At 33.9% G+C, this 22,924-nt stretch overlaps 2 protein-coding genes, 1 long non-coding RNA gene and 1 pseudogene across 5 annotated transcripts; 3 read left to right on the plus strand and 1 right to left on the minus strand.

Moving 5' to 3' along the window:
* Positions 1-1,947: 1,947 nt before the first annotated feature.
* LOC104723774 (PH, RCC1 and FYVE domains-containing protein 1-like) lies at positions 1,948-7,724 on the plus strand (annotated as a pseudogene). The gene is made up of 9 exons (XR_015571710.1): positions 1,948-2,173; positions 3,715-3,801; positions 3,914-4,003; positions 4,109-4,195; positions 4,288-4,386; positions 4,486-6,519; positions 6,603-6,749; positions 6,844-7,220; positions 7,298-7,724. The product of XR_015571710.1 is annotated as a PH, RCC1 and FYVE domains-containing protein 1-like (transcript).
* Positions 7,725-10,404: 2,680 nt separating this feature from the next.
* LOC104723772 (putative E3 ubiquitin-protein ligase XBAT34) lies at positions 10,405-12,890 on the plus strand. Its single transcript, XM_010442176.3, has 10 exons — positions 10,405-10,794; positions 10,917-11,031; positions 11,143-11,223; positions 11,322-11,410; positions 11,498-11,589; positions 11,680-11,761; positions 11,868-11,973; positions 12,052-12,126; positions 12,249-12,328; positions 12,414-12,890. The coding sequence occupies exons 1-10, from the start codon at positions 10,687-10,689 to the stop codon at positions 12,735-12,737; spliced, it is 1,152 nt and encodes a 383-aa protein (XP_010440478.1). The 5' UTR covers positions 10,405-10,686; the 3' UTR covers positions 12,738-12,890.
* On the minus strand, positions 12,359-13,449 carry LOC147934170 (uncharacterized). The gene is made up of 2 exons (XR_015571711.1): positions 13,253-13,449; positions 12,359-12,722 (listed from the first exon to the last, which is right to left on the minus strand). It is a non-coding gene; the product is annotated as an uncharacterized LOC147934170 (long non-coding RNA).
* A 5,596-nt stretch (positions 13,450-19,045) lies between these two features.
* LOC104723770 (putative methyltransferase PMT3) lies at positions 19,046-22,644 on the plus strand. 2 transcript variants are annotated; one of them, XM_010442171.2, is made up of 8 exons: positions 19,046-19,424; positions 19,956-20,323; positions 20,410-20,574; positions 20,658-20,840; positions 20,914-21,508; positions 21,616-21,728; positions 21,826-22,046; positions 22,133-22,644. In XM_010442171.2, exons 2-8 carry the CDS (start codon positions 20,093-20,095, stop codon positions 22,449-22,451), a joined length of 1,827 nt encoding a protein of 608 aa, XP_010440473.1. In that variant the 5' UTR covers positions 19,046-19,424; positions 19,956-20,092; the 3' UTR covers positions 22,452-22,644. The 2 variants fall into 2 exon arrangements, with proteins under 2 accessions (XP_010440473.1, XP_087329799.1); XM_087473673.1 differs by having other exon boundaries at positions 19,407-19,762.
* Positions 22,645-22,924: the final 280 nt, after the last annotated feature.

Genomic DNA, 22,924 nt, shown 5'->3' on the forward strand with positions numbered 1-22,924 from the left:
CACACAGGTCCGGCTCAAACTGGCATACCTCTATCTGGGAGGGTGGCTTAGGCCTGCTCCACAGATGGATGGCGTTTACGTCCTGCCAGATCGCCTCAAGCTGAACTGCTCCACATACATCTAACCACGATTCACAACCCGGCTCTGAGCTCTGTTTGTGACACTTTTCTTTGGTGCACAGAAGGAGAATCCCATGACACATTTAGCACGAAACGTACCTGGGAAGTCCTACGGGAGAGATCATGCTCTCTTAGGTGGACGAACAATGTATGGTTCAAAGGCAATGTCCCAAGGCACGCTTTCATGATGTGGCTCACACATCTCAATCGCCTACCCACCCGAACCAGGCTAGCAAGCTGGGGAATGCAAGTGGATACTAACTGCTGTATCTGCGGAAACTACCCTGAAACACGAAATCATCTCTTCCTCAACTGCGACTTCAGTGAAGAGATTTGGATGCAGACGACAAGAAGACTAGGGTACAACTCTTTTGTTTTCCACACCTGGGATGCTTTTGAATCTTGGCTTGATTCCCCTGATGAAATATCAACCCAAACACTTCGCCGGGTTGTGGCTCAAGCCCTCGTGTATGCTATCTGGATGGAGCGCAACAATCGACTTCACAACCACATCTCAACCCCACCGCATATCGGTCTTCAAGAAGCTTGACAGACAGGTTAGAGACACGATCCTAGCAAGGAGCCACAGAAAAAAGTTTAAAACTCTCATGAGCGATTGGTTACGATCCCTCTAGCGTCCTCTCTGAAGGAGTATCCTCTATAAGATAGAACCTGTTTTTTAACTTTTTTTGGCAAGTTCTATCTTCTTGTATCTTCCGTATTGTATCATGTACAATCAGTTTTCTCTAATGAAAATTCACAAATTTTCAAAAAAAAAATATATATTTTTAAAGATGGTCATTGTATAGATAGACATACATGCAACTTCACATCAGAAAAAGTGTGTGAAGAAGGCAATGTCAAAGTTCATAAACGTAAAGGTTTTTGGAGTTGGCTACGTAGAAAATAACATTTGTTTATGTTTATTTGCCCCTTGTTCTACAGTAAATCCAATAATGAAAAACTTTGATTTTTTACTAGGAATTTTGTTTCAAATTAACTAGAATAAGGTGGTTCTTCATATTCTTCCTCCTCTGTTTCCTCATCTCCTTAAGTTGCTTTAGCCGTTCTTTAATGTTTCGATCTTGGGCTCTTTTGCGTTTATATATATTCCGAATAAGATCATGTTTATCTCTAACGAAGTCATCATTTGCAAATTCCCGTTGCTCAGAAAGAGTTAACTTTTTTAAAGCCGTATTGGTGAAGCAACTTGGTAATGAATAGAAATCGTCGAAACAGTCAATATATATCGTGGTGGTCAAAGCTAAAGAATCTTAATGAATCATCTCTCGAAAGTCGGAAGTGCAGGTGGATGGATTCCAAAAGATTAAACTCTTGCCACTCTCGCTCCAGAGTTGGTTGAATCAGACAAAGGATCATTCACCATCTCACATGTTTTATCAAACATACTACAACTTCTATATAGATTTTTATGGTTCTAACATTATTAATTTGTAGAGGTTTTACTGTTTAATATTTTCGATTGTATTAAATCTGTCAAAAAATTTAAACTAAACTGCTGCGCTCTGATCAGTATATATGCTTGTAAGAATATATACATTTTTCATGTGGAATTTGTATGCACAAAACACCAAAATGGATGCATAATATAATATGCTAAAAAAAATTACAAAACTTAATATGAATTATGCTGAGAGTGAAATGTGGAAAGGAATTTGCATGAGAGCTTCAAACACTCCTAAAATGGCGATCTTCCCATAGAAATTGTCCTTTTTTTTTTTTTTGACCATTCTCCTAATTTTAAGGATCATTATAGACTCTCAACCTAATTTTTTTTAATTGATTTCAGAAATTAATATTTTTAGTTATCATTATTGTGTGTTAAAATTCCAAGAAAAATAAAATTGAATGAGCATAGTAGTGGATAAAGTAGGAGAAGGAATTGAAGACGGATGCATCTATGAAGACAGGTGAATCAAACCACCTGATGCTTGTTGAGCTTATTCTTCTCTACGGCTTTCTTCTTTCGAGTTTTCTCAGATGGAATGGCAGATCCCTCTAGCTATGTCAATCACGAGCGTGACATCGACCAAGTTTGTTTTCTCCATCTTTATTTTTCTTTTATAAATCTTCTATTAATTTTGAATGATTTTATATCGTAAAATAGACACGAATCAAATTAAAATTCTCCTCTTAGAAAGATTTTTTTTTAGCTTAATCAACTCTCTCAAATCGCCTACCAGAACTTCAATGTTCTTTTTGAATTCATGTTTCTTTTTTTTTTTTCTAACATGATGTTATTACAGTAATACAAACTAAACCATTAGCCTACAACCAGCCATCAATGTTAAGTTTATGCATGTTGGTACTGAAATATCATTCATTTTTAAGTCACTTTTTCTCAAGATAACAAAATCTATATTATTATTTTTGAAGTACATTTTGTGTTATGTCCTTGAAGTTTTTGTTATTTAATTTATTTTATTTACAATATTAACCCCTAACTATTTTCCTAAACTAACAATTCATGGAAACTCATTTAATGGAACTATTTAAATCGACCTAATTTGATACATTTATTGTCATAAATAGCTTGACAACATCTATACATTTCGATTTTTCCAAAAACAACTCTACGCATTCAATTTTTAATCCTATAAAAATCTCCAAACCTATTTTAATAGATCTTTAGAGACTGTATGATCTCTTAAATTTAAATGACACAGCCGAGTTTGAGTAACAAATGATTACAATCTCAATAATTATTATAACGTTAATAAAGTTCATAAAAATGAGAACCCAACTTTAGAAACTCAATAATCGGGTATATTTAACTTTAGCATCAAGAAAAACATTTAATATAATATATACCGTGTTAAGAAACTGAATATTATTCTGCGATAATGTTATCAACTCAAATAGGAAAACACTAAAATCTCTCATTTATTGCTACGGATCGTAAACTCTTTGCTCATCAAGCATTTTCCATGTATAAATACCAACTTCACAAACGAAACACAACACACAACCAAAACCACCAATATGACGGTTTTGAAACACGGATTAAACCACTAATATGACAGTTTGTTGTTATATAGCGGGACATGTTATTAAAATGACAGTTTGAATTAATATTAATATAAATATAAAATATTATTAATTCGGTTTTGAAATCCGGGTTAAATCTTCCTTTAATTATTTGGTCAATACCACTAATATAAGAATATTAGACATATTAAATCAGGGTAATTTAACTAAAATTTTGTAAAACAATTAAATCATTGGTAAAATTGTGACTTAATCCGACAATAGCTTATAAATTACATATTTATGTATTTATTTTCCCTATTATTGTTCTAATAATTGACAATCCAAACAAAATTATTATAATTAAACAAAACAAACTAAATATAAAAAATATAAAAAATAAAATGTTATTCTTTTTAAAAAAATTGTCCCGCGGTATACCGCGGGTTAAAATCTAGTTAAAGGAAAAAAAGGATTACAAAACTACAGAGTTTGTGATTTGGGTAACAAAGAACATGGATAAAACTCTATTTTAGGGAAATTTCTTGTTTTGAATTTTAGATGCAAAAGCTTCATATGTCCATTTATATACATTAATTTCTTGTAGGCACTCATTGCTTTGAAAAAAGGAAGTCAATTACTCAAGTATAGCCGCAAAGGAAGGCCAAAGTTTCGCTCATTCAGGCTTGCGCCGGTAGAAATCTACTCCCCTTCTTTCGCATATATAAGTGTATTCGACAATATGACATTCTTATGCTCTACTCGAAAAAACAAAAACATTTTGACTTGTCATCGCGCATCAACAGGATGAATCAACATTGTTTTGGCTCTCACACGGAGAAGAAAAAGGTTTGAAGTTATCTACAGTTTCACGAATTCTCCCTGGACAAAGAACTGTGAGCATAGCCAAATATTTACGTAGTTGACTCTCTTATTTAATAAAAACTTGTTTTCATAATGGAACTCACAATTTGTTTTGTTTGATTTTTATACATTTTTAGGCTGTTTTTCGGAGATATCTACGCCCAGAAAAGGATTACTTGTCATTTTCTCTCATATATCACAACGGAGATAGATCTCTTGATCTGGTTAGTTAACAGTATAACATACTGTAAAAATATTCATGATTATTTCTTATACTCTTGAATTTATCTTATGTGTTCATGTTTACACTTCACAGATTTGCAAAGACAAAGCTGAAACAGAGGTTTGGTTTGCAGGACTTAAGTCTTTAATAAGACAAAACCGTAATAAGCACGCTAGAAGTGAGATCCCTGAGGTACGTATATATCTCTGTGTGTGACTTTGTTTTTGTATATTATATGTATCCATAATTTGCTATCCTATAATATTTGTAACTAATGTAACTCATTTTCAGATACATGACAGTGATTGTTTCTCCACTGGTCGTCCTTCTACTGCATCATCAGATTTTGCCCCAAACAATACTCGACGAGGAAGAACATCCATTGATTTAGGAATCCAGAATTCTCCAACAAAGTTAGGTAGCTCAGATGTGGGATATGAACGTGGAAACATGCTAAGACCAAGTACTGATGGTTTTCGAATTAGTGTCTCAAGCGCACCAAGTTGTTCAAGTGGAACGTCTGGTCCTGATGACATAGAATCCTTAGGAGATGTTTATGTTTGGGGAGAAGTTTGGAGCGACGAGATATCACATGATGGGATTGTAAACTCTACGAGAACCGTAAAAACAGATGTACTGATTCCAAGACCCTTGGAATCAAACGTTGTTCTTGATGTTCATCAGATAGCTTGCGGCGTAAGACACATCGCTCTTGTGACAAGACAAGGTGAAGTATTTACATGGGGAGAAGAAGCTGGAGGAAGGCTTGGACATGGTATTCAAGTTGATGTTAGTCGTCCAAAACTTGTAGAGTTTCTTGCTCTTACCAACATAGATTTTGTTGCTTGTGGAGAATATCACACTTGTGCTGTGTCCACCGCTGGAGACTTTTTTAGTTGGGGAGATGGTATCCACAACGTAGGGCTGTTGGGACATGGTAGTGATCTTAGTCACTGGATACCGAAAAGAGTCTCTGGTCCTGTGGAAGGGCTTCAAGTCTTATCTGTCGCGTGTGGCACATGGCATTCTGCGCTTGCGACTGCTAATGGAAAACTATTCACTTTTGGTGATGGAGCTTTTGGTGTTCTTGGACATGGAGATAGAGAGAGTGTTTCGTACCCTAAAGAAGTGAAAATTTTGGGCGGCCTTAAAACCTTGAAAGTAGCTTGTGGCGTGTGGCATACGGTAGCTATAGTTGAAGTTATGAGTCAGACTGGTACAAGTATGCCATCTAAAAAGTTATTTACTTGGGGTGATGGTGATAAAAACAGGTTAGGACATGGAAACAAAGACACTTATTTGTTTCCCACTTGTGTCTCTTCACTAATTGACTACAACTTCCACCAGATAGCTTGTGGTCATACATTGACAGTTGCACTCACAACTTCAGGACATGTTTTCACTATGGGAGGGACTTCACATGGTCAGCTCGGTAGCTCAATTTCCGATGGTAAATTGCCTTGTTTGGTTCAAGATCGACTGGTTGGTGAATTCGTTGAAGAAATCTCTTGTGGGGATCATCATGTTGCTGTGTTGACATCTAGAAGTGAAGTCTTCACTTGGGGAAAAGGTTCAAATGGAAGACTAGGACATGGAGACAAGGAAGATCGAAAAACGCCGACATTAGTTGAAGCTTTAAAAGAGAGGCATGTGAAGAGTATAGAATGTGGCTCTAACTTTACATCAAGCATTTGCATCCATAAGTGGGTCTCAGGTGCTGATCAGTCAGTTTGCTCTGGTTGTCGTCAAGCATTTGGATTTACGAGAAAAAGACATAATTGTTATAACTGTGGTTTAGTCCATTGTCATGCATGTAGCTCAAAGAAAGCTTTGAAAGCAGCATTAGCTCCAACTCCAGGGAAGCCACATCGAGTATGTGATGCTTGCTACGCAAAACTTAAATCTGGAGAATCTAGTTATAACTCTAATGTTTCTAATAGAAATTCCACAACTCCTACGCGGTCACTAGATGGGTCGGTAAGACCAGACAGAGATATAAGAGCATCAAGGATTTTATTGTGCCCCAAAACAGAACCAGTCAAGTATTCTGAGGTTAGGTCATCAAGATCTGAATCTTCTATTGTCAGAGCCTCACAAGTCCCATCTCTCCAGCAACTTAGAGATGTTGCATTCCCGAGCTCGCTTAGCGCAATTCAAAATGCCTTTAAACCCGTTGCCTCAACTTCGACGACACCTTCCTCAAGTACAAGATCATCAAGAAGATCGAGCCCTCCACGCAGTTCTGGATTTTCCAGGGGGATGATTGATACTTTGAAGAAATCAAACGGTGTTATAAACAAAGAAATGACAAAACTGCAGACCCAGGTTTGTAATATTATTTCGAACTTCTCATGTTTATGAAACATTAAAGTACTGGATCTAACACATTGATTGATATACACTTTCAGATTAAAAATTTGAAAGAGAAATGTGATAGTCAAGGTACAGAGATCCAAAGACTAAAGAGAACAGCAAGAGAAGCTTCTGAATTAGCTGTAAAGCATTCTTCAAAGCATAAGGCAGCAACAGAGGTCATGAAATCTGTGGCTGAACATGTAAGCTCCTTACAAAACATTCTTAAAAATATTGTTTACTTGAACACCAAGCAAAGAGACTTTACGAAATTAATCACTGTTTTATTAATTACAGTTGAGAGAGTTAAAAGAGAAACTACCTCCTGAAGTATCTAGATGTGAAGCTTTTGAATCCATGAACTCTCAAGCCGAAGCCTATCTAAATGCGAGCGAAGCATCTGAATCATCTACACCTAGAACATCCTTGGGAATTGGTCAACAAGACCCAACCCCTTCTGCAAACACACGAAATCAAAACATAGAAGAACAAGCATCATCCAGTGGAGGTAGCATGAGGTCTCAAGAACCCTCAAACATAGCAGAGTCATCAGAAGCTTCATCGCCGTCTAAAGCAGGAGGCAAAGAACTTATTGAACAATATGAACCTGGTGTTTATGTGACTTATGTATTACACAAAAACGGAGGAAAGATCTTCAGAAGAGTTAGATTCAGGTACTTTAAACTACTTCATCAAATCGTACGTCTCCTCCTCTCTATCTAGGTTTGTGTAATATTGGGTTTCTTTGCAGTAAAAGGAGATTTGATGAGCATCAAGCAGAAGAATGGTGGAATAGCAAAAAAGATAAGTTGCTTAAGAGGTATAGTAATCAGGCTTCAACATCAAGTCAAGCGGCTTCTGAGTCAGTTCCTACACCAACTCAACCTCAACCACCAGCTTCTCCTACACAACCAAATTCTAATCAAGCAGAGGATTCAAAAGCAGTTCTTGAAAGCTAGCCATCATGTTTGTATAATAGCAGTTAATTTGGCCATATAGATTGGGCAACAAGGCATTATTGGAATGTCATTAATGTAGATCCGAGTCATCCAAAATATACACATATACAAAGACATCGTTTTCTTTTTCACATGCGGTACATCGCGGGACTAAATTATAAATTATTGTATTTTAAATAATAATTTTTAATTTATTTAGTTTTCAAATTCTCAATTAAATAACTTTTATCTAATTAATTTACAATTTTGTTTAGAATGTTTTTTCTTCTTCTTACCTAATTACATTAAATTTATTATTAGATAAAATATAAAATTTTAAAACACTTAGTTTTGTTTTCTATAATTAAACAGAGATTTATACATATATGGTATGTTAGTGTATATTTTTATGTGTATACATTATTTTTTCTGGAATATTAAGAATGTGTTGTAGTATGTGTAATATTTTGTAGTTCATATATTAAATAATTTATAAGTTAATTTTCCAAACTATGACTACAAATCTATAGTATATGAAATAAACGATTAGTTCTAGTGTTGGTTCTATAGTCTAAACCCGTCATGCTAGGCGGATCACGCAATATGTTCAAAGATTTTTAATCCGCAAAAACTTATCACATGAAATCTGTGGAAGTAAAATATAGTATGTGAGGCTAAAAGTCACTTTTTATCGAATCAGTTTTTTTAAATTTTAAAGAACAATAGCTTTTCACTCACTTTCTTATAAAATAAGGAAATAAAATCTGTATACATTTATAATTATATTTGTCACCTTTTAAAACACTTAGTTTCTATAAAAAATTAAATATAAATAGAGTTAATTTGTTTATTAAATTAATTATTTCATGTTAATGGCATGTCTATAAATAAATGTCAACTTCAGGATTTATTTTATAAATGTAGAAATGACTCCGAACCAAAGTATATATACATACATTTAAAAAAATCAACGTTTTGATTCACAATTTTTCTTAGTTGCGAAACAAATCTTGATTTATAGTTGTCTTTTTCTCAATGGTTTAACCGAAGATAGACATTAGTTTTACCAAAGTCCTAAATAGTTTAAAACAACAATTATTTGAACGGCAAGCTTATTATATGGAGTATCTCCCTCTGAAAAAATATTCTCCCTTTGAAAAAAAAATTTTTTTTTTTGTCAACCTAACATTGTTCAAAATAAATTTTTTTGATTGGTTGTCCAAACTGGAGAAAAGTTATTTACAAAGATAGTTTTCGACACTAGCGATCTAAAAGAACGAGCTAAACAATCAACCTTCACATTGGACATTCGAGGGATCTTGGAGATAGTGAAAGGAGGTAACGAGATGCTAAGAGCCTGTAATTCATCAAGGAGCGTAGATAATTAGATAATTATTTGATTTTCGTTTTGACAATAAAAATAATTAGAAGAAAAATATTTTTTTAAATAATTTTAAAAACATATATACACAAAAAAGTTATGTATCTTAAAATGTAAAAAAAAAATTATAAGAAGAAGATTGTAAATTCAAACGATTTTCAAAAACTGGAAAAAAATCAATCTAATACGTGTATACTATATAGTATATGAAAAAGGATGTTAAATTATACAATCAATTAATTATTTTCAAATTAGTGGATGTTTTTTTGCATAAAAATATATATTTATTGACTGATGTTTTGTTTTGTCTGTTAAAACTTAAAAGGACCATTGACCCCAGATTAGACTGAAAGCAGCCACCTATTGGTGGGTCTGGGAAAGCCATACAGAGGGACATGAATGAGATGCTGCTCTAGAGAAGGAAGGGTTGCCATGCTAATGAACTCATAGTGCAAAATAATATTTGTTTTGCTTTATTTGAGTTGCTTGATATTTAATTATGTTACGCATAATTTACATTTAACTCTTTTTATGATCTCTAGTGACTAAAATATAATTAAATGATAAATCGGTTTAGAATATATTGGTTTAACCATGTTTATCAATTATTGAAAGGGTATTTCTCAAAAGTTATCTATCTTCTACTTAGTGTTGGGTTACCTCTCCATAATTGTTTTTAATTATATTCATTTTTTTATCTAAAACAATTATGTATGTTTTACATTTATATCTTTTTAACTCTATTTTCTTCTTTTTAAATAATTTAAAATTTATTGTTAGTCTATAATTTTAAATTAATGAATCATCTTCAGTTTGACTTTTTGTAAGTTTAAATTATTTAGAGATTTTTTAAATATTTTTCTCTTCTTCTCCTTATTGCCATATAAGACCATCTCTATTGGTAATTTTTTGGTGAATGTCTAATTATATTTTTATAATTAGTTTTAATATTATTTAACTAAATGTGCCTTTAGAGTGTCCAAAAGTGAACAAAAATGTCTATACGTAGACATTTAAGACAGTATTTTGATAGATTTAAGACACTAACAATTAAATAAAATTAGAACTAATTATAAAAAAATTTAGACACCTATCAAATATAACTTATGGAGATGCTCTAACTGGTCTAGTCCTAACTCCTAATCCTAATGAAAGATACATAAATAAACTAAGATCACCTCTATTGATAATGTAATGGCGGGGTTGGATGTCTTAAAAAATAAATAATAATAATAATAGTAAATTAAGAGTTTAGACACTCATTCTCTTTGTAAATGTATGATGTATTCCTAAAGATTCGACCAAAAGAAAAATGTATTCCTATAGATATTAGGATCTCCTCTTTTAAACACTTAAATTACACTAATAATAAAATTATTTATAAAAAACGTTTGAGACATTTAGTTTTTAATAATTAATCTTTGATGATATGAACACATTGAAATTAAAAATAATACTCTATGATTTTCTTGAGTCAACTCCAAAGTCCTAAACCTTTTGTTTTTTTATTAACCGGGTCAATTCCCCACTTTCTCCGACACTTCATTTCTTGAACAAGTCTCTCCAATTTGTTTGTTGTCTTATTGAAGCAATTATGTATATTATTCCTGGATGTTGCCGTGTGTTTTCTTGGTCGTTTCTTTGAATTTTTTTATTCGTTTCTCAGTTTCATGTAGTAACACTCAATGCAATAACTTTCTTCCTCTATATATATACAACAACTTTTAAGTTGTTTCACTAAACCAATACAATAACTTTTCCTCTTCTACATACAAGAACAAGATCTTTATTTCCCTCTTCTTCTAAGTTCAACTCATTTTAATGGGGCAACAACAATCACAGTGCAAGGAAGAGCTTCTGTTTCAGCAAGTGGGTTACAACGACGTCGAAGCTATCAAATCCCTTCGCCGTGAAGGTGCAGGACTCGAGGTCTTTCATTTCTTCCTCTCTACTCTATCTTTTTTTTTCTTGGGTGTGTTTAAATTCTCTAGAAATGATCCTCTTAGTGTTGTTGTTTTCTGAATTTTCTTCACTTTTGGTTTTGGATGCAGTGGGTGGATAAGTTAGGGAGAACACCATTAATCTCAGCTTGTATGAATGAAGATCTATATGATGTAGCTAAAACTCTGCTTCAGTTGGGTTCTAATGTCAATGCTTATCGATCTGGTATCGTCTTTATTATCAATAATCTTATTTCTCATTTGCCTCTTTCTTGTTTTTTTGCAATGTTTGTGCTTGTATATGAATGTGGACATTTTTTTTTTTTTTTGGTATCAGGTAGCAATAGTGGGACTCCTCTGCATCATGCTGCAAAAAGAGGTCTCGTAAACACTGTTAAGTTACTTCTGTCTAACGGTGGTAAGTTTTGGCATTGATACCAATTTGAAGATTGAAATTGTATATCTATGATACTGTTTAATTCACTTATACTTGCATATCTGTTTTTTGTTTGGCAGCAAACCCACTGGTTTTGGATGATAATATTCAGACAGCTCTTGAGGTTGCTAGAGCTAAAGGTCATAGCAGTGTTGTACGTGCCATCGAGGTATGCTTGTAACGCTTATTTGACATTTTATGCAACATCAAATTGAGTGTCATGAGGTATATAACTTTTAAACTGTTGTTTCTGTAGAATCACACCTGCTTGTTCTCTGGTTGGATGCGTGAATTTTATGGCCCAAGCTTTCTTGAATTCTTTGCTCCTGACTTTTTTTCAAGAAGAGTGTGAGTATCCTACTTAACTACATCATTTCTTTCTTATGTTTCTTGTTGTTGAACATGAATATGAATATGAATATACATATTTTTTTGCAGATGGGTGGTTGTCGTACCAACTGGTTCACGAAACCTTGCAAAGCCTTTCAAGTTAGAGTTGGCTGTGTATGATAGTCTAAAGGTACTACAAATTCATCATTCCTCTTGAAGGTTCTTTTCAATATTTGTCGTATCATTGTTTCAAGTTTTGAGACTTTTATACTTATGAAACTCTGTTTACAATTTAGGATGCACAACCAAGGATGGAGATGCCTTTGTGGAAAGCCAATTTGGATGAACCAAAACCATCATCACAGTCTGATGATTCAGTGATGATTGTTAAAAACTCCACAAGTAATTTCCTGACACTTTCCATTTTTAAAAGGAATCTGTTTTGTTCCTTTGTTGATTGAACTTTGTTATCATGGATAGATCTAAGTGGCAAAATTCAGAGACTAGAAGGCGCATTCGTTTCTCAGGCGCGGCGTTGGGCTCGAGTCCATAGGCGTAAGTGTACACAATTTTGTACTACTATTTTTTTTCTGTAAGATTCAACAACCATAATAAACTGTTCTAAATCGTCTAATACTGTATTAAAACGATGAGGTTCCTTTGTTTTTTTCTTTCAGAAATGCGTCTGGCAGCTGAGACCAAAGGCGACAAGAAACAGCTGAAGTGGTTTTGTGAGGCATGTAAAGGAACTCCACAGGTATATGCCCTGAGATATTTGCTATTTGTGTGCTCTCTGAATCATATAACTTTTAATACTAATCTTTAAAATTGGATTAATACAGCCAATGAATCCACCAATGTTTCTGCAAACATTTCAAACAACCTCTGAGTCTGCTCCACCTCAGTCTGCAATGAATGAGATGCCAGTGCTCAATCACCCTGCTTTCATCTCCCAAGACTATTTGACTCCTTCAGCAAACAGTGAGGGTATTAAAGAAGATGGATTGTGTGTGATTTGTGTGGATGCATCATCTGAAGCAGCGTGTGTGCCGTGTGGACATGTTGCTGGATGCGTTTCTTGCTTGAAAGAGATTAAAAACAAGAAAATGGGATGTCCCGTTTGCCGTGCCAAAATTGATCAGGTCATTAAGCTGTACCATGTTTGAACAAAAAGGGCAATCATGTATCTCTCATCGATCGGCTTAAAGATATTGAAACTATCTCTTTTTTTTTTTTTTTGGTGTGATCCTCATTTTTTTTAAAGTTTGCAATGGAGTCAAAGAAGTCGGAATATAGTGGACACGAAAAGTTTAGTTTTTTATGTTTGCTTCTATCTGTGTTAACAAAGTTTGGTCAGATTTTTATTTTCTTACAACTTACAAGCTAAATAATGTGTTTTCTTATTCCAAATTTGTAGGGAAATAGAAAGAAAATTCTTATTTAGAATAATTCGTACACAAGTGTAGATGGCATTTAGAAGAATCTAACATCAGGTTTCGAACATGGATCATTTAGGTTAAAGAGATAGGACCACTACATTTATCTTCATCTATCATACTGTGTAATAATTTCTAAATTAGGTTGCATTTCAAGTGAGACATTAAAATAGAAATCGGTTAAGCGGATTCTCTTGCTCTTTAAGAGAGTTTTCAAATTAAAAACCTTGAGGGAGAGAGATTACCTGGAGATGAATGAATGGTGTTCCGATTCATCGGAAAAGATGACAGTCCGGAGAAGACGACGAGGACAAGTCGGTAGAGAAGAAAGAACGTGTGGAGTGTGGTTGCTTTTGCAGGAGGTTGTCGTCGGAGAACGTGCGGCAGTGGTCGAAAGAGATGATGTCGCTGGTTGTGTGATATAATATATTTGCCAAAAGGTGGAGTTTGTTGTTGGGTTTGGCATTGGGCTTTATAGAGCCAAAACGACAATTGACATTGAGTTCTACAGCCCAGGTTCACACTTGCACAGAGTGAGTGTTATATTTTTAGAGAAAGTTTTCTTCTTTATTTGTTGATCTTTTTTAGTCTGTTTTAGGTCTGGTCATAAAAATCATACCTGAATACCCAACTCGGAACCCGACCCGAAAAACTGGGTTTAGGTTGGGTACGGATTTGCCTATAAAACCCTATTGGGTTCTATTTTCTAATACATGTGGGTTTGAGTTAGGGTCGAATAATACTCTGTACCCGTTTGGATACCCATTAAACCCGAACATATAAACATATTTATAATATTTATCATTAATATAATGCAATTATCCCAAAATTATGATTATAATTTTGAATATTTCATTTAGTTTTATACCTAAATATAAAAAATAATCAAAATATCTAAAATATTTTGTTATGTAAGTCAAAATTTAACTAAATTTATTTAAATTTAATTATATTTTTTCGGGTACCCGGTAGTTCGCATACTAATCGGGTTCTAAAATTTGTAACCCAAACCGACTCGAACCCGATAGTACCCAAACCGAACCGAACTCATATATCTAAAAATACCCCATTTTTTCTAAACCCGTTTACCCGAACCCGAACGGGTTACCCGAATGCCCAGCCCTAGTTTGTTTAACAAGATAACATCACAAAAATTAGTGGTTAGTAGGCATGACCAAAAAACTAAACAAAAACTAAAAAGTTAGATAAAATCGGAATTGGTTTTGATAATTAGAGGGCTTTGATTTTGATGTGTTTATAGGTTCTTCAAATGGAGAGATTTGACTGTGGAACTTTTTCTCGTCGTAGCCTAAACTCACAAGCAAAACAAAACAAAAGATGACGAGTGTTGGCAATAATAAACTCAAATTTCTCGGTAAGATGTTCTCATGCATGATGATCTCAGCTGCTAAACTAAGGGGAAATCTATATCTAATTTCACACTTTGTGAAAATGTAAAAAAAACAAAAAAGAGAGAGAGAAAAAGGCTTCTCTTTAATATTTGCCATTTTTTGTGTTAAAAAAAGTTCTAGGCGACCGCTTAGGCACTAGGCGCTCAGCAGACGCTTACATTAATTTAATTTTAATATATATATTTTTGATTTTTAACTACATATATTTAAATTATTAAGTTTTATATCTGTATACGTAATTATAAATGTTTATATGTTGTTGATATAACTTAAATAAATGTATTTTTCTTTCTTTTGTTTATAATTTATAATTTTTTTAATTTTTCTAACATATATTTGAACCTAATTATATATATATATATATATAATGTTTTATGTTGTAAACGCCTAAACCGCCTTAAAACCTGTCTTGGTCCCGATTAGGAGTTCTAGGCGTTGGGTCACCGCCCAAATACCGCCTAGCTTTTTCTTGAACACTGGAATTGCGAAATTGTGAAATAATTCATTGCATTCCTTTTGTTTTACACCAAAAAAAAAAAAAAAAAAAAAAAACATCCAAAAAAGCTTTGAGGTTCTGACTTTTAGATTACGTAAATGTTGAGGGTTGATTCTCTTGATTATTATCAAGAGTATTATTATTGTTACAGTGGAACTCGAGTATGAAACTGAAAGCTACTGTGATCAAGTTTCCAAAAAAACTGAGCACTATGTTGCTTTCAAGGTATATACAATTCTCCATCTAATTAACCACCAACCAACCTTCACATGCTTTCTTCATGTGGTACAATGACATCTTCCTTTTCTTCACCGAAACAGTTCAAAACAACAGCTCCAAGGAAGTACGGTGTAAGACCCAACCGTGGTGTCATACAGCCATGGGACTCTTCCATCATTAGTGGTACAATGCTTCTTCATTACTCTCTCTTCTCTTCATTCATTGGCAGTTTAAAAACTTGAACATTGAGATTATTAACATCTTTAAAAAAATTTAGTTACTCAACAACCGCAACTAGAGTATCCTCCAGATATGCAGTGTAAAGACAAATTTCTCCTGGAAAGTACCATTGTACCTCCACATACTGATGTGGATGAACTACCACAAGACACAGTAAGAAATCCCCTTTTTGACATTTTTTGGGAAACAAATTGATATTAAATGGTGCGCCTATCCTTTTGTCTAGTTCACCAAGGGCAGTGGAAAGATTTTAACAGAGTCTAAGCTCAAAGTCTCTTATATCAGCCCATCTACAGCCCAAAGACCCTCTGACTCTGGAGCAACAAATGGTGATGGACAGGGCTCGGGAACCATCTTTGTGAGTAACAACTACACCCATCCACCCACCTATGAAATTTAATCTGCATGTGGTAATGACTAACTGAAAATCTGTTTATAAAGCCAATGTTTCTGCAAACAACCTCTGCTTCACCTCAGTCTGCAATGAGTGAGATGCCGCCAGTGCTCATTCATCCTGCTATGACTCCTGTCGACATCTCACTCCCTTCTACAAACAGTGAGGGTACTAAAGAAGATAGATTGTGTGTGATTTGTGTGGATGCATCATCTGAAGCAGTGTGTGTGCCGTGTGGACATGTTGCTGAATGCGTTTCTTCTTGCTTGAAAGAGATTAAAAGCAAGAAAATGGGTTGTCCTGTTTGCTGTGCCAACATTTATAAGGTCATTAAGCTATACCGTGTTTCAATAAAAAGAACCATCATATATTATATATCTCCTCTATGAAAAGTTTATATATGTCTGTCTCTTTCTGTGTTACAAGTTTGATCAGAGTTTATTTTCTTCAATGTTTACAAGCTTTTTTTTTTCTTAGTTCAAATTTGTAGGGAAATAGAAAAAAAATCATATTTTTGAACAATTCGTACAGAAGTGTGTTGATGGCATTTAGAACAATCTATAAAACCAGGTCTCGAACATGGATTTAGGTCAAAAAAAATGTATAGAGATAGGACCACTACACTTATCTTTGATGATACTGTATAATTTAGTAGAATAAAATTAGATTGCATTTCAAGCAAGACACTAAAATAGAAAAGGGTTAGGATTCTCTTGCTCTTAAGAGCGTAACAAGATAGATAAATAAGATAGCTAATTAGGGATTTCTTTTCGTGCAAGAACAAAAAAAAAAAAAAGGTTGTTTCTAAGAAAGAGAATTTGCTTGAAGTGCAACTCTATAGGTTACACATTCATTATTCTCATAACAATCATATTTATACTTAATTATATAATCTGTATTATGTGCGAGTTTAAAGTTTTATAAATTAAATTAAATTTAATAAAAATATATTAAAATTTTATAGTATATTATTTATTTTTTTGTTTTTTGCTATAATACACTGATTTATATCCATATACAAATCTTTTAGGTATGTTACCATTAAAAGTGTACTTTTTACATTTAGGTATACTTTATGTTACAAATATATTATTTACCATCACCTAGAAAATGTTTATATGAACAAATTAAGCCAACTATTATATGTCTCTTTACTTTCACTTTTGCATAGTTTCTTTAGTCACTAAAATTGTTGGTTCTAAATTACATTTTGAAAAAAATAATTACATCACAATAGTGTATGACTAACCATGGAGAGAGAACCTTGGTTCTATCCTCCTCTTTTATGGAGAGAACCTTGCGTCCAACCTCCTCCACCATGGAGAGAACCTTCGCTTCGCCTTCCTCCCTTGGGAAGATACCTTGCGTCCAACCTCCCCCACCTTCCTCCCTTGAGGAGATAACCTTGCGTCCAACCTCCTCCACCATAGAGAGAACCTCGGCTCTGCCCTCCTCCTGTGTGGAAAGAACATGTTCACGTCTTTTAGCTATCTCAAAGTAGCTTGCTCCAACAACCAATGAAACTAAAGATCCTTTTCCAACGTCAAAAAATCTTTTTATAGTAACTAATGTTAAATTTCCCAATGTATTTCATGGAAGTTTCTTTGACACACCATGATGTAGCCTCAGTCTCCAAGCTCCTATGGATCTATCAATAACGATTTATGTTTTTCCAGTCTATGTTTGTTGTAGGCTTGTGTTTGATTAGCCTATTTTATCTAACCATTATGTTGATAATCTTCTCCTCTTTATCTTCTTTTGAGATTGAACGAATGGTAACAATTATGTTTGCACAAAAAAAAGGTCTATGACCAACCAATCAAAGTTGAGAAATTATAAGAAAATTAATTTGACATAATTAATATAATTAATGAAATAATATAAAATTATAATCACAGTAATATATGAATCTCAAATAATTCAAAGATGAAAAGATAAATTAAATAAATAATCTAAAACTACTAAAATAAATATTAAAATACAGTATTAGAAAAAAAGATGCAGATAGTAATCTTCCATTTTTTTTTGGGTTAACATATTAATCTTACCTATTCCAAACTGAAAAAGTAGAAATTAGGAGTATATTTTGGTTTTAAAAAATAAAGAACAAAGTTGAAAGCAATATTTTTGAATAAATAAGTTTGTTAGATGAATAAGATGAGACGATCTATGTTTATATAGAAGTGAATATTTCTATTTTTTAGAATTTATAATTTTCTGTATGTTTTTCTTAATCCCTTTTCTATTTTATGAGAAAATTTATTCCAATGAGCTCATTGTTTTTTTACAAATTTCTTGCTTCCCACTTTCTTGCAAGGCATATTATCGTTTGACGATAAAAACTCTTTCTGTTTAGGTGTTATATAATCTATGTTGTTATCTTGCATTTGTGTATTCATCTTTTTTTTTATGATATATGTCCTGCAAATTAATATAAATAATAATAATACCGTGAGAAATTTGATAATCACAAAAACCTTAGTTATTATGCATAAGCTACTTTGTTAACACGTCAAAGTCAAAGATTGCGTAGTATGCATTATGAAATTAAGAAACGAAACAAAATTCAAAGAAAGGACGACGAAAACACGTGGTAATATCTAGGAATCTTTTTATATATTTGTTTCGATTAGACAACAAACAAATTGCTTTCGAGACTTGTTCAAGAACAACGATGTGTCAAACAAAAGGTTAATAAAAAACAAAAAAAAAAAAAATTTACCAAGAAAAACAAAGCTAGTCAAAATTATTTTGTTTGGTGAAAAATATGTCATAATCTATTTGCAGATTTACTTATATAGAGGGGTGTATTTATAATTGTTTTCCTTTGAGGGTTAACAAAGTTTTTTTAATATATACGATTACAATTATCTTATGCATCGTTTTAACAAATTTAAAAATTGTGATTTCTAATCATTAAAATTGATACGTGTAACGATTTAATGAGTTACTAACTTTGATATGTGATTTCTAATCGTTAAAATTGACATGTGTTACGATTTAATAAGTTTTTAACTTGGATATCTAATCGTTAAAACTGACATATGTTACGATCTAGTGAGTTTTTAACTTTGTCACGATCTGGTGAATTATTAACTTTGAGAACCAAATTTTATATAATAAGATTTACTTAGGTTGACACTACTACATTTGGTTAGTTGGCTTGAATTTGCAAATATGAAAAGAAAAAAAAGGGTGAAATACAAACAAATAAATAAATAATATATATATATTTTTTTTTTTTGGTAGAACAAGGGGATGAACCCCCGTTTTATTTAAGAAAACATAAAAAACTACAAATAAATAAATAATTTTCCCAAACAATGAGAAAGATTTTAGAGAACGCCGACAAATAATATTTACATATTTATATAAACCGATGAAGAAAATAACGACCTCCACCGATCCTCTCTCTCTCTCTCTCTCTCTCTCTCTCTCTCGTTCACTTGCAGTGTCGCTTGCTGCCTTCATTCTTCATTTGACACGAAAACACAAGTTGGTCTCTTTCTTTCCTAATTTAGAAGATAGAGAGAACCCAAATCTCTTTCAGATCCGAGTCTCTCTCAATCTGACAGTCTCCTTCTTTCTCTCTATCGATTTTAATACACTGCCTCGATCTGTCATTTGTCTCTTTCGAACCTTCTTGGGTAAATTGTGTAAGTCCCTCTTTTGTCACTTTTGATCATCTGATTCATTTTTATTATGGTTTGATTTTTGAATTGATACCAGTGGATAACGCGTTTATGAATCGATCCGTTTCTGTTTCATAGCACTTCTGTGTTTCTCACACCAGATCTGTTCTTATTCTAGGAAATTTTTGTAGTATATTCGTCCTAGTGGCAAAGATTCGGACCAAATAGTTTGTAATAAAAAGCACACCAACAGGACACTGAGGATCAACTGTTTTGTCTATTGAGTGCTTGCTTGCTTATTTATTCTTTCGTCGTGTTGATGATTGGAGACTTGAGTTTCTCTAAGTGATCTATCATTCTAAGTGAGTTGTTGAACACATTTTTGTGTTTGTTGTTTTTTGGTATTTGAATGGTTAAAATTGGTGTGTGTGTGTGTGTGTTTGTTTTTGAATTTTATGTTCATTTGCTTATCCTGCTTGTTCCGAGTTTCTAAATTTTAATCATGGTTACGTATACTGATCATTGTGTTTATTTTTTTTGTTTTACATGGAACAGATTCAAAATTTTGTAACTGGTGAGAAATATCATCCATTCCTTTTAGTGAGCTGGAGTCTTCAATTACTAGTAGTAGTCTGCATCCTTTGAGTCGGAACATTGGATCTCCGTTTGGATTTATCTCAAAGAAAAAAGCGATGAGGGGAAGATCTGATGGAGGGCAAAAGAAGAAGGTGACTGCTTTGGTCTGCATTGCAGCTGTAGTCCTTGTTTTCGTTTATCTCTTCTATGGCTCCTCTGATCATAGAGCATCAGCTATTGAATATGGGAGAAAACTAGGGTTGGGTGGTGATGATGATGAGACCAAACAGGACGACACTTCAAGCTCCTTTGGTCTTGATGATGGTTTCACTCCGAGAAGTTTTCCTGTGAGTCTTTTTAGCAATCTTCTTCTTCTGTGTATCGATGGTTAGGTTCAAATGTTAAATATTATTTTGTTTTTCTTATTTCCAAGGTGTGCGACGATCGGCATTCAGAGCTTATTCCTTGCTTAGACAGGAATCTCATATACCAAATGAGACTGAAGCTTGATTTGTCTTTGATGGAGCATTATGAACGTCATTGTCCTCCTGCTGAACGACGATTTAATTGCTTGATTCCTCCTCCTAATGGATATAAGGTGGGATATATTGTTTCAGTTCTATTTGATATGAATGATCAGAGTCTTGACATAACTGTTTTCTCTTCCAATATGTTATATAGGTTCCTATTAAGTGGCCAAAAAGCAGAGACGAAGTGTGGAAAGTGAACATACCGCATACTCACCTTGCACATGAGAAGTCTGACCAAAATTGGATGGTTGTCAAAGGAGACAAGATTAACTTCCCTGGTGGAGGCACTCATTTTCACTATGGGGCTGATAAGTATATTGCATCAATGGCTAATGTAAGGCAGTTACTTGTACAAAAGAGAGCATATATTATTCTTCATTCACTGATTGTATTCTCGAACATTTCAGATGCTTAACTATCCGAACAACGTTTTGAACAACGGTGGAAGACTAAGGACAGTTTTTGATGTTGGTTGTGGTGTTGCGAGCTTTGGTGGTTATCTTCTATCATCTGATATCCTCACAATGTCATTGGCTCCAAATGACGTGCATCAGAACCAAATCCAATTTGCTCTTGAGAGAGGCATTCCTGCCTCCCTTGGTGTGTTAGGGACGAAGAGGCTCCCATACCCAAGCAGATCGTTTGAACTTGCTCACTGTTCACGTTGCAGAATCGATTGGCTTCAAAGGGATGGGATTCTTCTTCTGGAGCTAGACAGAGTACTCAGGCCTGGTGGTTATTTTGCATATTCATCTCCAGAAGCATATGCACAAGATGAAGAGGACCTCAAAATCTGGAGAGAAATGAGTGCTCTTGTAGAGCGTATGTGTTGGAAGATAGCAGCAAAAAGGAACCAAACTGTTATTTGGCAGAAACCTATGACAAATGATTGTTATCTGGAAAGAGAACCTGGAACTCAACCTCCTCTTTGCCGTTCTGATAGTGACCCTGATGCTGTGTGGGGCGTGAACATGGAAGCCTGCATTACTCCTTACAGTGACCGTAAGTTTTCAAGCTTCTGCTCACTTTTTAAATATATTTCCTAAATTAAGTTTGTGATAGCAAACTGAAAACAGATTCCCACTGAAACTTTTTTGGGTTTACCTTAGATGACCACAAAGCCAAGGGAAGTGGATTAGCTCCATGGCCGGCTCGGTTAACCTCCCCTCCTCCTAGGCTTGCTGATTTTGGATATTCAACTGGCATGTTTGAAAAGGACACGGTAAATAGAAACTCTTAAGTTCTGTTTAAACTTGCAACTGACAAACTAAGAACATGGGCTAATTAGTCACTCACATTATATATTTTTATTTGTACAGGAACTTTGGAGGCAGAGAGTGGATATTTATTGGGATCTCCTGAGTCCTAGAACCGAATCAGATACAGTGAGAAACATAATGGACATGAAAGCGAGCATGGGCTCCTTTGCTGCTGCCCTGAAAGAAAAAGATGTCTGGGTAATGAATGTTGTTCCTGAGGATGGACCTAACACACTTAAACTGATATATGACAGAGGTTTAATGGGCGCCATTCATAGCTGGTCAGTTTTCACACTGCTTTACATGGAATCTGAAATCTTAAGCATATTTTTTTGGTTTTAATTCATTCGGTTTCAACGTTCCACAGGTGTGAAGCATTTTCGACATATCCAAGGACATATGATCTCGTCCATGCTTGGGACATTCTATCGGATATACATAAAAAAGGGTGTAGTGAAGTGGATTTGTTACTGGAGATGGATAGAATACTGCGCCCGAGCGGGTTTGTAATCATAAGGGATAAACAAAGAGTGGTGGATTTGGTGAAGAAGTATCTAAAGGCTTTGCATTGGGAGGAAGTAGGGGCCAAGACAGATTCAGATTCAGATCAAGATTCAGACAATGTTGTATTCATTGTCCAGAAGAAGCTATGGTTGACTAGTGACAGCCTTAGAGATATGGAGTGATGAAGCCACACAACACAATACACAGACTTTACGACCAATGATCATACAACCAAGAAATTTTCATTATTTTAGCAAACATTTATTATTAACGTTGTTTTTAATTTTTTTTAACTATTGTTCTTTCTTTACATTCTTATTAATGTTTGTATGATTTGGTAGAGAAGACTAGTAAAAGTAAAGATCGATACAAAAACTGCAAATTCTTTTTATTTGTTATGGTTTAAGGGTTTTTTTTAATGAAAATTAGCATGTAGTTTATCAATTTTTTCAAAAAGGACTCGTAGATTTTTTGAAGGATCACTTACAAAAACAGGAGTTCAAAATTGATTTTGTGATCTCTCTCAATATTGTATTGCAATTAGAAAAACCTTCAAAGTAATAAAGAAAGAACTATACAAATGTAAAGAGAATGCGTAGTGTCTAGTCTAAAACTTAGTTTGGTTTTGACACCGGAGCGACGTTGTCGTTGTTGG

Source organism: Camelina sativa, chromosome 11 (genome assembly GCF_030686135.1).
Source record: "Camelina sativa cultivar CO46 ecotype springtype chromosome 11, ASM3068613v1".
Taxonomy (NCBI): domain Eukaryota; kingdom Viridiplantae; phylum Streptophyta; class Magnoliopsida; order Brassicales; family Brassicaceae; genus Camelina; species Camelina sativa.

Bases quoted from the DNA above. Each gene is read 5' to 3' on its own strand.
- LOC104723772 (XM_010442176.3), top strand. From the start codon at position 10,687: ATGGGGCAACAACAATCACAGTGCAAGGAAGAGCTTCTGTTTCAGCAA. The intron at 11,224-11,321 runs GTAAGTTTTGGC...TTTGTTTGGCAG, and splicing joins GTTACTTCTGTCTAACGGTG to CAAACCCACTGGTTTTGGAT. The intron at 12,127-12,248 runs GTAAGTGTACAC...TTTTTCTTTCAG, and splicing joins TTGGGCTCGAGTCCATAGGC to AAATGCGTCTGGCAGCTGAG.
- LOC104723770 (XM_010442171.2), top strand. From the start codon at position 20,093: ATGAGGGGAAGATCTGATGGAGGGCAAAAGAAGAAGGTGACTGCTTTG. The intron at 20,324-20,409 runs GTGAGTCTTTTT...CTTATTTCCAAG, and splicing joins TCACTCCGAGAAGTTTTCCT to GTGTGCGACGATCGGCATTC. The intron at 20,841-20,913 runs GTAAGGCAGTTA...CGAACATTTCAG, and splicing joins ATATTGCATCAATGGCTAAT to ATGCTTAACTATCCGAACAA.